Source organism: Chrysemys picta, chromosome 7 (assembly GCF_011386835.1).
Source record: "Chrysemys picta bellii isolate R12L10 chromosome 7, ASM1138683v2, whole genome shotgun sequence".
NCBI lineage: Eukaryota > Metazoa > Chordata > Testudines > Emydidae > Chrysemys > Chrysemys picta.
In genome coordinates this window covers 113,208,174-113,225,704 of record NC_088797.1, presented here as the reverse complement: position 1 = coordinate 113,225,704, position 17,531 = coordinate 113,208,174, and the positions used below count along the sequence as shown (strand labels likewise).

Below are 17,531 nucleotides of genomic sequence, written 5' to 3'. Positions count from 1 at the left end.
TGAGATAATGATGTTTGAGAAGAGAAAGTGAGAAAATACAGGAATAGATAGCCAATAGCCTCAATAAAATGCAGAAGTTTTTAATTAATGCACGTCACAAAAATGCTTGTGTAATTTTGCTTGTATTTTGGTGAAACTGAGGCAGAGATGCTCTCTGTCAGCTGTGTTCTTCCCTTGCAATTGCATGTCCCAAATAAAGCTGTCTCTGATTTTGTTGCTTCCAACCTGAGAGTGGAGTTCGTTTCTTCCACATAATTTATATACATTCTTAATTCAAACAAGTCCCCAAACAAATGCCAAAAGCTCACAAAATATAGTTTGTTTCCTATTTTTTTATTTTTGTCCTACTGTTTTGTCTTTTGGAATCTTCACCCCCACCCCCAAACCAAAAAAAACAAAAAACCCACTGTTCAGAATTGGTTTCTAAATTCCGTCTCTTTAATAAACTATAAAAATAAACCTTTAAATAAAGGCTGGCAGCACAACGGGACACTTGACAACTCACTTTTCTTTTCTTTTGTTCCCTGATGCCAAGATGCATTCTTTCATGTCTCACAAACCTTCCAGAAGCAACAGGAAGGAAACACGTTTCATTTACAGTACAACCGTGTAAATCATTGCTGGAGTCAGTCCAGGTTTATATCAGTGAAACTGAGATCACAGTCTAGCCCAATGTGATCACCTGGCATAAGAATTAGTTTCAGGAACAGCTGAAGACTTTGCTGTCACCTCTTCCCTGCACCCCCCACCCACCACCACCCGTGTGTGCTTGTGAGAACGAGAGCGAGGAAGAAAATCTTTACTATCAAAAACTCTTCAGCACTGTATGTGTAGGTCACCATGTCTGGTTAGGAAAATAACTTATCCAGTCCTGTGGACAAGTCAGTAGCTAGGCATAGTTATGCAAATTGAATACATCTACCTGCATCATTCAAATGATCATACAAGTACTTTTACAATTCAGTATATGCCTCTCAAAACCCAAAATGATAATGGATTTCAAATGTAACTTTCAAGCTAGGGACATTTGCTTAAATTGCGAATGCAACAAACACACGCTGACAATTTGGGGAATCTATGTACAAGTTATGCATTTGTTTGATAGTATGAACTCTCTATATGTTTAAGCACTTATAATTATCTCTCCTTACACTTGTCTCATACTCCTTGTGCTAAGGACAGAGGGGGGAAGGTGTCTGTCTCCTGGTAGGCCATCCTGATTATCACTACAAAAGTTTCTTTTCTCCTGCTGAAAATAGCTCACCTAATAGCTCACCTTAATTAATTACTCTTGTTACAGTTGGTATGGCAACACCCATTTTTTCATGTTCGCTCTGTGTATGTATACATATATATACACATTATATATATATATATATATAATCTTCCTACTGTATTTTCCACTGCATGCATCCGATGAAGTGGGTTTTAGCCCATGAAAGCTTATGCTCAAATAAATTGGTTAGTCTCTAAGGTGCTACAAGTACTCCTCGTTCTTTTTGTCTCTGAATAGTATGGTGTGACGCTTTGGGGTTCACCCCGGCTCAGTAAGGGGTTGTGTCACCACCTGCCCTGTGACCCTGGATGTCTCAGAGCCCTGATACCAGCACCTTGCTCACAGCACAACAGCCTCACCCTGATTCCATCGCCCAGTTGTTCCTTGCAGAGGGACCTCAACCAACATTCCAGCCCCAAGTTCTCTCCAACAATGTCTTTCTCTGCAGTGTGCAGTCTCCTTACTGTAACACCCAAAAACCTTATCAAGTTTGCTTATACATTAAAGCGCTGAGTTGATTTATGGTAAACAAGTTTATTAACAAAAGGACATAGTTTTAAGTGATACCAATATAAGGAATAAGGATAGAAATGGTTACAAACAAACTAGAGCGTTTTGTTCAAAGAGGTTTTTCTCATGACAGTCAGTCTTCCAGCATGGCTGGCCTGTTCTTTAGCTGGGACCCAACACATGGAGCTCAAAGCACTCGGTTTCTTTGACTCCTCAGATGAAAGATAACTATGGGGTTCTCTCCCATTCTTTTTATAGTTCAATAAATCGCTGAAATGTATTCTTTGAAGAACAAGCCCAGACAAAATTTCCCTGACCTGCTGGGGTGTAAATGCCATGTTATCTTCTCCCCAACCTGTGAGCTAGATAGTTTTGTTTACCTTATATGTAAATGTACTTTCATTGTCTTTGCCTGACAACCTGGCTGGTCAGCCAAGAAAATACACTTTCCATTGCCAAGGGCAGATTAGACTTATGCATAGCTTGCAAAACAAATGGTAAGACTGATTCTAGCAAATATGTACAACTCTTTGTGCACACCCTGTATATACACCACGCAGTGATTTTTAGGACCTGTGTTAACAGTTTACATATGATATCTTACATGACACCTTTCAGATACAGCTTGTGACAAGAGTGTTTTGGTGTAGTGAGTACGTCAGGCCTGACAAGAGTAGCTGACAGAGTAGTGAACCACCAATACGCCTCCATGTCACAGATGGTCATTTTGTCCTGACAAAACAATGGCATGCAACAATCCAACCTAGGAACAAGGAATGCAGGCAATACCTGCAAAATATGGGACTCTATTCTGGAAGGACTCTGAAAAGGATTTAGGGGTTATGGTAGACAAACAACTGAATGTGAGCTCCCAGTACAATGCTGTGGCAAAAAGGGCTAATGTAATCCTTGGGTGCATAAGCAGGGGAGCAGTGAATAGGAAGGTGATCTTATCTCTGTATATAGCAGTGGTGTCACTGTAACACTGCATATGGTTCTGCTGTCAACATTTTTAAAAGAAAAGCATTTTTTGTAAATGGCCACATTCAGCATCCCAGCAGAAGGCTTTTCATTTGGGTAAAGGGACCCCCTGCCTCCTCACCAGTGTAATCTTGTATGCATGGCCCCCACTACCATCATCTTAAGCAGAGGGTGGGGCCACAGTAGAGGTTTTGCAGAGTGGGAGACTGATCAGGATTGAATCCCCCCTGACAACCCAGCAGACGGCTCTGTATCTCGTGTGTGGACAGCACAGGACTCTTAGATGTCACCTCTGCTACCCTGGTGGAGTTGGGGCCACAGAGGTTACATGTGAGGCTGCGCTTGGGGCCCTGGATTGCCACAGTCAAGTCCTGAGGGTAACACATTGGAGGAACATACAACCTGGTCATCAATAACAATAGGAAAGACTAAGGCTAGATCTACACTACCACTTATGTTGCTCAGGGGTGTGAATATTCCACCCCCATTAGCAACACAAGTTACGCCGGCGTCAGTGGTAGCGTGCACAGTGCTATGTCAGTGGTAGAGCTTCTCCTGCTGTCATAGCTACTACTTCTCATTGGGGAGTGGATTAATTATGTCAACAGGAGAGCTCTCTCCCATCTGCATAGAGCGGCTACATGAGAGATCTTACAGCCGTGCAGCTGCATTGGTACAGCTGTGCTGCTGTAAGTTCTCTAGTGTAGACATAGCTTTACACTCATCACTGGAAAGGAAATGCATTGTAACTGAATCACACACACACACACACACACACACACACACACACTTATAGCATCACACTGGCCATAATGCAGTTAGTGGCAGGTCCAATCTTCTTCTTCCTCCAGGCAAACATCTTCTTCAATTCCCCTCTGAAGCTGTCATGTAGCCAGGCATAAAGGAAGGCATTGGTGCAGGCAGACATCATAGCAAACCAGTGGCACAGCAGCTGGATGAGGTTGAAATACTGTTTATCTATTAGGTTAATATCCATGTCTTTTATCACATTAAAGATGTGCAGAGGGAGCCAGCAGACTCCAAAGGCAGCCACCACCAGGACCAGCAAGCGAAAGGTTTTCCTCCTCCTAGCCCTGTCCCACTCAGCTTGGCCCTGGGTGATGTTTCCCGGAACCACTCGATTTTTCAGTTTGACAGAGATCCGCAGATAGGACAAGGAGATGACTATTAAAGGCAGTACATATGTGATGATGAGAGTGCTGTAGGCATACGTTAAGTGATCCCTCTTCATATGGAACCAAAACTCTTCACAGATGGAGAAGTCCAGTTCTGGGAACTCAGCATGATAGGTGTGGACCAAGGCTGGGGCAGCCAAGATGCAACTCAGCAGCCAAATCGCAGCCAGAATATAAGCACAGATTGATATAGTGAGTCTCCTCCGGAGAGGATACACCATGGCATAGTATCTGTCCACAGCTATGACAGTCAAGGTGAAGACAGACACAAACACAGTGACCGGTTGCATTAAGAACACAAAATAACACATGAAGCGTCCATAAACCCATCCCCGGGGCTCAAAGGCATATGCCAGAGTCAGGGGCACGCAGGTTGCACACATAAGCATGTCTGAGAAAGCCAGGTTGCCGACCAGGAAGTTGGTGACATTGTGCATTTTTTTCGTCTTGCAGATGACATAAATGAGGAGATAATTCCCAATGATGCCAACAAAAACCACCAGGGAGTAGCATGGGATGATGAGTGGCTTGAAAGACTGAACAAACTGGAGCCCTGAGAATAAATTGCTAGCGTTGCTATGAATTGCTGAGAGGAAGCTTAGGGAGGTTAAATTATCCGGATTCATCATTTTCCTTCTTTGTAGTTTGCTGTCAGCAGGGTTAAGGAGTCATTGCTGCACACACGTTTACTCTCAGTCAGCCTTGATAATGAATGGATTACTCACTGTCCAGAGATTGCCACCACATGTATAATAAACAGTCATCTGGAAAGGCAAAGGTGAAATTACAAATCTCAAGAGGCTGCGTTCCGTTAAATGGTTCTTAAGAGAGATCAGCTGCAACCAATATCCATTAAAGTTCTCTCTTTTATTTGCTATTAAATCCATACAGTTTAATAAACATCTAATACAGTGAATACTTACTGTTGTGGGTTTTTCATGCCATTTGATTTTCCTGTGGATGCCAGCTTGGTTTTGGTGCCTTAGATTCCTGTCTTCCAAATATCCATGAGAGAGAGAGAGTGAGAGCGATGTGTATTTACAAGATAAGCAGAGATCAATGCACTTAACATACTTCGCTCCTTGCTCACGATACATTTTTTTATAAGCCTATATCCCTATTGGCTACCCTGGGCATTACGTTACTCCTGACACTGTGTCTCTTATTTAAAGCAATTAGAGTCCTAGAATATCAATATCACTCATTCTCTGAATTTCTTGTCTCTTCCAGTGCACCTATACTTGCTGCCACATGGCTATAAATCAATTTATACTTATTAATATGGATGTGCACAGTGTCTGTCCCAAGATCAGGTCACAGTAGTCCTTTAGAGAGCCTCAAAAAGTGCTAGCATTGAATCTACTGATATAATTGGATTTTTTAAATGGAATGTTGCTAAAATGCTGAATTTATGCCACTAGAGGGACTCAGCTACTTGGATGGTGAATAAAAGTTATGACTATTGATGCATATTATAATAATAATAAAGTGCACATTTTTAAAAAGTTATTATACTGTCCTTTAGAAATAAAATTATCTATCACACCCCAGTGATATTTACATATTTTAGACATAGAATAAAGAGTTGTGACAACGTTACACATATTATGTATTTAAAATGGTTTGAAAAGAGCTAATAATCACAAGTAGCTCTTATATAGTGTTTTTTCAGCAGTAGATCTCAAAGTACTTCACAATCTTATCCTCATAATGCTCCTGTGAGGCGAGGTGAAAGGACCATCATCCCCATTTCTACAGATGGGCAACTAAACTACAGAGAGGCTAAGTGACTTGCCCAAGTGACTTGCAAGAAGTTTGTAGTGAAGCAGGGAACTGAATCCCGGTCTTGCCCAAGTGAATTGCAAGACGTTTGTAGTGAAGCGGGGAACCGAATCCCAGTCTCCAAGTCCTAGATTAGTACCCTAACCAGTGGACCATCCTTCCTAATCACCGTGTGGATTCATCTGATGAGGAACAATGAAAGCTATTGATCATTGTCCCTAACTCCTATCAATGCCATCATAGTTGTCCAGCTATAGAGGAATTTCTTCTTTTCTACAATGGGGTTTGAGCCACTAATTATTTCTGCATCAAAGAATTTATATTCTAAAACGTCAGCACTGAAAGGGATTTATTTTGTATGGTTTTGGTATTCAGAAGCCTTATTGAAATGAATCAGCCCTTTGGGACTGTGTACTTTTAAGTAAATATGACCTGCCTGGTCTTCATCATAACCCTTGTTATACTTTCAGTCTTCTTTCCTTTTGTCTGGTGTTAACACATAGGATTAACACAGCTGGTGTTAATCAATGTAGTTCCATAGAAGTCCAATCTCCACCAGCTGAGGTGCTGGTTCATAAGTGTTTTTTTATTAACGTATAAGCTCCTCAGGGCAGAGATCATAGTTAAATTTTTCAAAGCACTCTAGGTGATGTAGACACATTAATTTTAGTGGCAGACATGTCTAAATCCCTTAGACTATTTTGAAAATATCAACCTTTATCTTTCTTTTATTGTATATTTGTGTGTAAGCTCCTTAAGACAGGGACCTTGCCAGCCCTCCAGTTTCCAGTTCTACTAGTCTGGCAGAAAATGGTTCAGGTGAATAAATGTAGGTTTGATTTAGGCATCTGGCTTTACATACCCAAGTTTGAAATTGGTGCCATTAACTTTTCTCTTCCTCGGTATTCCCATCTGTAAAATGAGAATATTAAATACAGTACCCACCTTATGGGGTTGTGTTCCTGCAAGGGAGTGGAGGGAGAGCTGTGAGACACAATCAGCTAATTCATAACATGTTTTGGAATCATTTGATAGAAGGTATATATAGGGGTAAAGTTTTATCAGTCATGATTTAAACATCTAAATAATCAATTTTAGTTTCATTTTGCATTTGTATTTTTTAGTTACTTTTTTCAAGCTGTTCTGCAGTGACTCAAGAGCGTGAGTACCAGCCTCAGGGCAGACTCAAAGCACAAGCCCCAAATTGGCTGTGAATTCTATACTTAGCTTTTAGCAATTAATTATCAAGTGTAAATGCCTCAGGCACTATAACAGCCTTACAATGGAGTCAGGCAGTTCCCTTGGGTACTCTGACCTATCTTGTCACCTAGGCCAACCTACCTTTGTGGTAGATGATTCCTTACACCAAGGATCACAGCAATATTTAGATTAATCCCAGTCTCAAAGGATCAGTCACTTTCTCCAGGTCAACTACACTTTAGATCTCACACCAAAGACACTGCTTGCAGATAATCCTATAATAAACTATTTAAAGGGTAGTGGTGTGCAAATTTGGGGTGCACCCCCAACCCAGCCGAACCAAAAGGTTTTCTGGTGGGGGAGCGAAGAAACTTTGTTAATATCACTTTTCACAGCAGACTTACTAGCATCCCATGGCCATCCTTACTAATGCTGCTGCTGGCAATGGGGCGCTAAATCTGCTGTGGAAAGTGATATTGACAAATATCCCTTTTCACATTGCCACGCTTACCTCTGCGCTGCTTGTGGTGGCCCTGCCTTCAGATCTGGGTGGCTGGAGAGCGTGGCTGCTGGCAGGGGCAATGTTGTTTGCGGAGCAGGATTTAAACAATAGTCCTGCACAAGGCTCTACAGTAATGCACGGCTTTTGGCACCATAAAAAGCACCAAGCAAAGACTCTAGGGATAGTCAGTATCCAGTGCATGGTATATGTGTGTATTCCCTTCTAAAGGTTAGTTCGATCTTTTTCAAACAACATGGATAAGTGGGTTGTGGGTGGTAGTAGTAAATGTTGCATGTTTCTGATTCCTCATCAGATGCTAACATTACTCCAATAAAAATATAAAAAACCACTGATGCCGACAGTAATCCAGCTGAATTTGTACGTGAACCTTCAACAAGTGTTGGCACTAGTAAATCTGCTGTGAACAGTCCTATCAAAGAGCCTTTCAATTTTAAATTAAGCAAATATCAAGATGAATATGTAACACTGGAATTCTCATGGACTCTTGTCAATCACGAGCAAAGACAGCTATGGATTCTGTGTTCTGAGATCTGAGCAAATGACATCATGAAACTGTTGAAGCACAGACAGCACTTGATTCGTAACATTCTGAACATGCAAATAAAGATGTCAATTTTTTCCAATGCTGTGCTAAGTCATTGGGTGGTCAAAGAGACATGATGAAAAAAACAAGTGACTATGCCATCAAAAGCTCTGAAAGCATCCCTTGAGTATTACCAGCTGTGGTAATGATGTGTCAGATTATGCATGGAGATCAATATGGTGAAACTTTGAAAACTATTCCTTTGTCACAGGATTCAGTGAGCAGGCAGATTAATGAACTTTCCAAAGCTATCAAATTGCAACTTTTGACTCGAGTTAAACAAAGCACAAAGTTTGCCATACAACTTGATGAGAGCACTGATATCATGAATTTGGCTCAACTCGTGTTTGTCAGGTAGTGCTAGGAGGCTGAAATTCTAGAACATATGCTGTTCTGCAAACCACTTGAGGGGCAAAGTATGGGAGAAGACATCTTCAATCTTGTGAATGAATTCTTGAGAGCACATGGCTTGTCATGATCTAATTGCATTGGCCTGTGTACTGATGGCAGAGCTGCGATGGTGGGTCCCAAGAAGGGCTTCAGAAGGGAAGTACTCAGCATTGCACCCCACATTAAAGTCACGCACTGCATGACACACTGTGAGGCTCTGGCTGCTAAAAAACTGGAACCTGAAGCAAACAAGGTTTTGAATGATGCAGTGCAAATTGTGAATTTTGTAAAAGCAAGACCTTTTAAAAGCTGGCTCTTTTCTATTCTGTACAATGAAATGGGCTCTCAATAGGACAAGTTCCTTCTGCATACAGAAGTCAGATGGTTGTCCCAAGGGAAGGTGCTTCACCATGTCATCAGTCTCAAAAATGAACTCCATCTCTTCCTGTCAGAACACAACCCTGCACTGGCTGAAAACGTAACCAATGAAAGGCGGCTCTCGAGTCTTTGCTGTCTCGTAGACATTTTTGAGAAATTAAACGATCTCAACACTTCACTCCAAGGAAAGAACAGCAACATCTTGTTGCTTGGTGACAAGATTTCTGAATTCCTGAAGAAGCCCACTCTGTGGAGAGAGAAATATGAAGAAAGAAATGCAGACGGTTTCCAGTGCCTCATGAATTCACAGAAGACTAGTAAATCTAGTAAATCTGCTGTGAACAGTCCTATCAAAGAGCCTTTCAATTTTAAATTAAGCAAATATCAAGATGAATATGTAACACTGGAATTCTCATGGACTCTTGTCAATCACGAGCAAAGACAGCTATGGATTCTGTGTTCTGAGATCTGAGCAAATGACATCATGAAACTGTTGAAGCACAGACAGCACTTGATTCGTAACATTCTGAACATGCAAATAAAGATGTCAATTTTTTCCAATGCTGTGCTAAGTCATTGGGTGGTCAAAGAGACATGATGAAAAAAACAAGTGACTATGCCATCAAAAGCTCTGAAAGCATCCCTTGAGTATTACCAGCTGTGGTAATGATGTGTCAGATTATGCATGGAGATCAATATGGTGAAACTTTGAAAACTATTCCTTTGTCACAGGATTCAGTGAGCAGGCAGATTAATGAACTTTCCAAAGCTATCAAATTGCAACTTTTGACTCGAGTTAAACAAAGCACAAAGTTTGCCATACAACTTGATGAGAGCACTGATATCATGAATTTGGCTCAACTCGTGTTTGTCAGGTAGTGCTAGGAGGCTGAAATTCTAGAACATATGCTGTTCTGCAAACCACTTGAGGGGCAAAGTATGGGAGAAGACATCTTCAATCTTGTGAATGAATTCTTGAGAGCACATGGCTTGTCATGATCTAATTGCATTGGCCTGTGTACTGATGGCAGAGCTGCGATGGTGGGTCCCAAGAAGGGCTTCAGAAGGGAAGTACTCAGCATTGCACCCCACATTAAAGTCACGCACTGCATGACACACTGTGAGGCTCTGGCTGCTAAAAAACTGGAACCTGAAGCAAACAAGGTTTTGAATGATGCAGTGCAAATTGTGAATTTTGTAAAAGCAAGACCTTTTAAAAGCTGGCTCTTTTCTATTCTGTACAATGAAATGGGCTCTCAATAGGACAAGTTCCTTCTGCATACAGAAGTCAGATGGTTGTCCCAAGGGAAGGTGCTTCACCATGTCATCAGTCTCAAAAATGAACTCCATCTCTTCCTGTCAGAACACAACCCTGCACTGGCTGAAAACGTAACCAATGAAAGGCGGCTCTCGAGTCTTTGCTGTCTCGTAGACATTTTTGAGAAATTAAACGATCTCAACACTTCACTCCAAGGAAAGAACAGCAACATCTTGTTGCTTGGTGACAAGATTTCTGAATTCCTGAAGAAGCCCACTCTGTGGAGAGAGAAATATGAAGAAAGAAATGCAGACGGTTTCCAGTGCCTCATGAATTCACAGAAGACTATCAACTTGACTACAAACACATTGATGAAGTTGTCTCTAATCACCTGAAAAATCTCCATCAAGAGTTATCAGAGAAGTTTCGTGGCTAACCAGCCGAGGAGGTTGACTGGGTTAGAAACCCTTTATGTGCAGATTTGGCAGCTACATATCTCCCTCTTGCTGACGAAGAAATAGAGTCAGAGCTGTCAAGTGATCGTACCCAGCTGATGGAATCCAAAAGAAAAGCACTGGAGAACTTTTGGCTCTCTGTGAAAAAGGAGTATCCCAGACTCTCAGCAACTGAGAGTGGAAATGCTCTTGCCATTCGCAAACACATACCTATGCACATACCGGTGCAAGGATATTTTGCGGCCTAGGCGAAACTTCTACCTTGCGCCCCTCCCCCCCCGCACATCGGTTCATTGAGGGGCAAATCCCAATGAGCCTTTATAGACCCCAGGGGCCAGCCGTGCCCAGGGGCTGCTCCCCAGACCAGGTTTGCCCCTCTCTGCCGCCTGAACTCCCCTGGAAGGTGTACAGCCCCCCTCCGAGCCCACTGCACCGCACCCCACCCCGGCGGCCCCCGCCCTGAGTCCACTCACTGGCTTTGCCGGGGTTGGGCCACTGCAGCAGCTCAGCAGGGAGGAGCTCCTTCCGGAGGCATCGGAGAGCCAGAGCATCGGCTTGCGGGGGCAGCGAGCCCCAGCCATGGAGGAGCCGGCACGGCACAGGGGGACTGCAGCCCTACAAAGGCAGCGGCACGGCTAGTGGGGAGCAGCCACACCCCCACCCCACCTGCCCAGGCAGCAGCCCGCCATCCCCCCCCCCCCCCCCGGGGGCTCCTACAGGCTGCAGCAGATGCATGTGGGTGCTGGCCCCCCATGCACCCCCCGGCTGCCTCCTCACCATGCTCGGGCTCTGTGGCTCCCGGGCATGTGAGCCACCACCAGGGCACAGGGCCCTGCCCCTGCCCCAGGAGGGGCAGCGGCGGCTCACACGCCTGGGAGCCGCAGAACCCGACCGCGGTGAGGGGAAAGACAGAGGGTGCACCTGCCCAGGCTGCAACCCACCCGATGCCCCCCCCCCCGGGGCTCCTGCAGTGGATGCATGCGGGCGGTGGCCCCCGTGCACCCCCCCAGCTCCATCCTGCCACGCTCCGGCTCTGCGGCTCCCAGCAGTGTGAGCTGCCGCTGCCCCTCCTGGAGCAGGCTCAGGGCCCCGCTCTCCAGTGGCTCACATGCCCGGGAATCGCAGAGCCCGAGCATGGTGAGGGGGGAGCCAGGGGGCGCATGGGAGCTGCTGACTGCATGCATCTGCTGCAGCCTGCAGCAGCCCCCGGGTGGGGGACGCACCGGGCTGCAGCCTGGGCAGGAGGGGTGGGGGGGTGGCTGCTCCCTGCTAGCGGTGCCGCTACTTTTGCAGGGCTGCTGCCCCCACAAGCTGATGCTCTGGCTCTCCGGTGCCTCCGGAAGGCAGCTCCTCCCTGCCGAGCCAGGGCACTGCTTTTTTAGGGTTACCATATTTCAACAATCAAAAAAGAGGATGGGGGGAGAGTCCCACCCGAGTCCCACCCCCATCCACTCCCTCCCACTTCCCGCCCCCCTCAGAACTCCCAACACCCCCTGTTCCTTGTCCCCTGACTGCCCCCTCCTGAGACTTCCCCCACCCTATCTGCCCCCTAGCACCCTACCCCCTACCTGTCCCCTGGCTGCCCCAACCCTTATCGACACCCACCCCCAGAACACCTGACCCATCCAACCCTCCCCCTGCTCCCTGTCCCCTGCTTGCTCCGATCCCTCTCCACACCCCCGCCCCTTGACAGCCCCCCCAGAACTCCCGACCCATCCAACCCCCCCTTGCTCCCTGACTGCCCCCCCAGGACTCCCCTTACCACCATGCCGCTCGAGCTGCTGGCTCCACGTGGAGCCAAACCAAACAGGCTGCGGAGCACACAGCCCCTCCCCCGCAGAGTGCTGGCAATGCAACACTGAGGCAAGAGGAAGGGGGAGCGGGGGAGGGACTCTGCCTGCTGGAGGCCAATGGGAGTGGCTAAATCAAGCCCAGGTGCCCAATCAGCCACGCCACACTCTGTGTGAGGGGAAGGGAGGGGAGGGAGGAAAAATCCCGGACGCCCCCAACCACTTGCTGCCCTAGTTTGTTTATGAGAAAGTCATGCAAGACAGTATCAAAAGCCTTACTAAAGCCAAGATATACCACATCTACTGCTTCCCCCCATCCACTAGGCTTGTTACCCTGTCAAAGAAAGCTATCAGGTTGGTTTGACATGATTTGTTCTTTACAAATCCATGCTGATTGTTACTTATCACCTTATTATCTTCTAGATATTTGCAAATTGCTTAATTGTTTGCTCCATTATCTTTCCAGATACTGAAGTTAAGCTGACTGGTCTAAACAGTATAAAGTCACCAGGACTAGATGGTATTCACCCAAGAGTTCTGAAGAAACTCAAATGTGAAATTGCAGAACTACTCACTGTAGTTTGTAACCTATAATTTAAATCAGCTTCTGTACCAAATGACTGGAGGACAGCTAATGTGATGCCAATTTTTAAAAGGGCTCCAGAGGTGATCCCAGCAATTACATGCCAGTAAATCTGACTTCAGTACCCAGCAAACTGGTTGAAACTATAGTAAAGAACAAAATTGTCAGATGCATAGATGAACATAATTTGTTGGGGAAGAGTCAACATGGTTTTTATAAAGGGAAATCATGCCTCACGAATCTACAAGTATTCTTTGAGGGGGTCAACAAGCATGTGGACAAGGGGGATCCAGTGGATATAGTATACTTAGATTTTCAGAAAGCCTTTGACAAGGTCCCTCAGCAAAGGCTCTTATCCCATGACAGCTTACTTTGCTTAAGAGGGAAGGTCCTCTCATGGATTGGTAACTGGTTAAAATATAGAAACAAAAGGTAGGAATAAATGGTCAGTTTTCAGAATGGAGAGAGGTAAATAGTGGTGTTCCCTAGGGGTCTGTACTGGGACCAGTCCTATTCAACATATTCATAAATGATCTGGAAAAAGGGGTAAACAGTGAGGTGGCAAAATTTACAGATAATACAAAACTACTCAAGCTAATTAAGTCCCAAGCAGACTGTGAAGAGCTACAAAATGATCTCACAAAACTGGGTAACTGGGCAACAAAATGGCGATGAAATACAATGTTGATAAATACAAAGTAATGCACAGTGGAAAACATAATCCCAACTATACCTATAAAATTATGGGGTCTAAATTAGCTGTTACCACTCAAGAAGGCGATCTTGGAGTCATTGTGGATAGTTCTCTGAAAACATCCACTCAATGTGCAGCGGCAATCAAAAAAGCAAACAAAATGTTGGAAATCATTAAGAAAGAGAGAGATAATAAGACAGAAAATATCATATTGCCTCTATATAAATCCATGGTACGCCCACATCTTGAATACTGCATGCAGACGTGGTTGCCCCATCTCAAAAAATATATATTGGAATTGGAAAAGGTTCAGAAAAGGGCAACAAAAATTAGTAGGGGTATGGAACAGCTGCCATATGAGGAGAGATTAATAAAACTTTTCAGCTTCGAAAAGAGACGACTAAGGGGGGGGATATGATAGAGGTCTATAAAATCATGACTGGAGTAGAGAAAGGAAGTGTTATTTACTCCTTCTCATAGCACAAGAACTAGGGGTCACCAAATGAAATTAATAGGCAGCAGGTTTAAAACAAACAAAAGGAAGTATTTTTTCACACAACACACAAACAACCTGTGGAACTCCTTGCCAGATAATGGGGGTTCAAAAAAGAACTAGAGAAGTTCACAGAGAATAGGTCCATCAATGGCTATTAGTCAAGATGGGCAGGGATGGTTTCCCTAGCCACTGTTTTCCAGAAGCTGGAAATGGATGACAGGGGATTGATCACTTGATTATAACCTGTCTGTTCATTCCCTCTGGGGCACCTGGCATTGGCCACTGTCGGAATACAGGATACTGGGCTAGATGGACCTTGGTCTGACCCAGTATGGCCAGTCTTATGTTTTTAGGTTCTTATGGTCTGTAATTCCCAGGGTTTCCCTTTTTATAGATGTCAAGAATCAGAGGGGTAGCCGTGTTAGTCTATATCCACAAAAACAATGAGGAGTCCGGTAGCACCTTAAAGTCTAACAGATTTATTTGGGCATAAGCTCTCGTGGGTAAAAAAAACCACTTCTTCAATTGCATCTGAAGACGTGTTTTTTTTTAACTCATGAAAGCTTATGCCCAAATAAATCTGTTAGTCTTTAAGGTGTCACAGGACTCCTTTTTATAGATGGGCACTATATTTGCCCTTTCTCTCCCATCTTCCATGACTTTTCAAAGATAATAGCTAATGGGTCAGATATTTCCTCAGTCAGTTCCTTGAGTATTCTAGGATGTATTTGATCAGGCTCTGGTGACTTGAAAACATCTAAGTAGTTCAAGTAAATTTAACTTGTTCTTTCCCTATTTTAGCCTCTATTCTACCTCATTTTCACTGGCATTCACTATGTTAGATGTTCAATCACTACTAACCTTTTGGTGAAAACTGAAACAAAGAAGTAATTTAACACTTCTTCCATTTCCACATTTTCTGTTATTGTTCTCTCCTCCCTCCCCCATTGAGTAACAGGCTTACCCTGTCCTTGGTCTTCCTCTTGCTTCTAATGTATTTATAGAATGATTTCTTGTTACCCTTTGTGTCTCTAGCTAGTTTAATCTCATTTTGTGTCTTGGTCTTTCTAATTTTGTCCCTATATACTTGTCTTATTTGTTTATATTCATCCTTTGTAATTTAACCTAGTTTCCATTTTTGTAGGACTCTTTTTTGAGTTTCAGATAATTGAAGATCTCCTGGTAAAGCCAGGGTGGTCTCTTGCCATACTTCCTATTTTTGCTTCCCAGGGGATCTTATCTACCAACTCCCTGAGTCTCCTAGAGTCTGCCTTCTTGAAATCCATTATCTTTATTGTGCTGTTTTCCCTCCTACCATTCCTTAGAATCATGAACTCTACCATTTCATGATCACTTTCACCTAAGTTGCCTTCCACTTTCAAATTCTCAACCAGTTCCTCTCTATTTGTCAAAATCAAATCTAGAATAGCCTTTCCCCTAGTAGCTTTCTCCACCTTCTGAACTAAAAAATTCTCTCCAATACATTCCAAGAACTTGGATAATCTGTGCCTTGCTGTATTATTGTCCATGTCTAGGTAGTTGAAGTCCCCCATCACCACCAAGTCCTGTGCTTTAGATGCTTTTGTTTGTTGTTTAAAAAAAGCTTCATCCATCTCTTCTTCCTGTTTAGGTGGTCTGTAGTATACCCTTACCATGATATCACCCTTGGTTTTTGCCCCTTTTATCCTTATGCAGAGACTTTCAACAACTCTGTCTCCTATTTCCATCTTAAACTCAGTCAAAGTGTATACATTTTTAATTTATAAAGCAACATTTTTTCCCTGCCTGTCCTTCCTGAGCAAGATGTACCCTTCTATACCAATATTCCAGTCATGCGTATTATCCCACCAAGTCTCTGTGATGCCAGCTGTGTCCTAGTTGTGTTTATTAACTAGCATTTCAAGTTCTTCCTGCTTATTCTCCATACTTCTCACATTAGCATACAGACATTAAGATACTGATTTGATTTTCCCCTTATGTTCTCTCTTGTCTCTCCCTTATCCCTGCTATAACAGCCCATGCTCCTCCAGACTCCAACCCTTCTCCCAGGTCTCCATGTTTTGGACTTACCTGTGGACTTTTGTCACCTGCCCCCCATGAAAACTAATTTTAAAGCCCTCCTCACTAGGTTAGCCAGTCTGTATCCAAATATGCTCTCCCCCTTCCTCGATAGATGGACCCCATCTTTGCTTAGCAGTCTTTCTTCCCAGAACAGCATCCCATGACATTTTGTCAGGTGTCCTTTCATTGCACCTTAAATTTCTCATGCTTCAATTCTTGGCACCTGGTCATGGTAACTGGGGCACATGCTGGAGAGATGAGCAGGGCAGAGGACTCTTCTTCAAAGATTGTACGGCCACTCCATGAAGATACTTCAGCCCAATCACTGCAGTAGTTTGTAGGTGACACTTCTGTTGAGGGAGGAATTGGAGGATCTGTGGCTCATGCTCCACCCCCTCACTGTCTCCTACACATTGCCAGACAAGGGACTGTATACAGGAGGGTTTCGCTCCCCCACATCTGGCCCATCAAGCCAACCCCCATTGCAAAGCACAATTGCTCTGACTGAACTGCACAGGAGGCTTTGGTCACTGCAGTGAAGAAAACAAGCGTTGCCTCTTAAAGAACATTTTTGTTTGCAGCCACAGATGATAACACTAAGCAGCAACTTGTTGATGATGCACTGTTTATTATTAACTCAAAATTATAGATAGATGCATAAGTAATTTTGGATATAAAACCTGAACTTCTGCTAATCTTCAGAACTGAGAAGTTATTTATTAATACTTATTTAGTAATAGAGGCCCCAACTGAGATCAAGACCCCATTGTGCCAAGAACAGTAAGAGAAAGGGGTGGGAACGGAGGCAGATTAAGAATAACTGGGGCCTGGGCACAAAGAACATTTGGGTCTCCCAAGCTCCCTTAAAAACACAAATATACCAAAATGCATTAATACAAAGACTCCATGCATGCCCTTAAAGTTTCATGTTCCTTTTAAAGAGATTACATGTTATTATTTTGATTCTGTCACTTGTATCCCATCAAAGGTCCTTTTCACCACCATCTATTGAACTGAGAGTCATTTAGGAAACTAATTACAGCCAGACCTTGCGTACCATTCCCAGTAACATCTGTACATAGCAATGGACAAACTGTACTACATTTGATAAACTGTAAATGTCTCTCTTTTAAGTACTCATTACACTTACATTTTGATAACACAATCACATTATGTAACCTAGACTACAAACAGCGCAAACATGAGATCATATGGGGGTTCAGAAGGGAGAGAGGAGGATGTGCAGGGGATAGAGGGGGCAGGAGGAGGTTGTCAGAGAGAGGGAATTGGAGAGTATGAAACAGTAGCAAGGTCATGGGGGTTCTGCAGGGCAAGAGGAAGACTGGGGAGTGTGCTGAGGAATGTGGAGGGAAGG

The 17,531-nt window shown here is 43.8% G+C and overlaps 2 protein-coding genes across 2 annotated transcripts in view; one reads left to right on the top strand and one right to left on the bottom strand.

Annotated features, from left to right (window-relative positions):
* LOC135972797 (general transcription factor II-I repeat domain-containing protein 2A-like) overlaps positions 1-17,531 on the top strand; it is a 277,263-nt gene that overhangs the window by 123,050 nt on the left and 136,682 nt on the right. The window lies entirely within an intron of this gene.
* On the bottom strand, positions 1,791-4,592 carry LOC101952009 (prolactin-releasing peptide receptor-like). Its single transcript, XM_005284153.4, has one exon. It carries the CDS (start codon positions 4,590-4,592, stop codon positions 3,558-3,560), a length of 1,035 nt encoding a protein of 344 aa, XP_005284210.1. The 3' UTR covers positions 1,791-3,557.

What these genes read in the sequence shown, in the direction of transcription:
- LOC101952009 (XM_005284153.4), bottom strand. Translation starts at nt 4,592, where the DNA reads ATGATGAATCCGGATAATTTAACCTCCCTAAGCTTCCTCTCAGCAATT.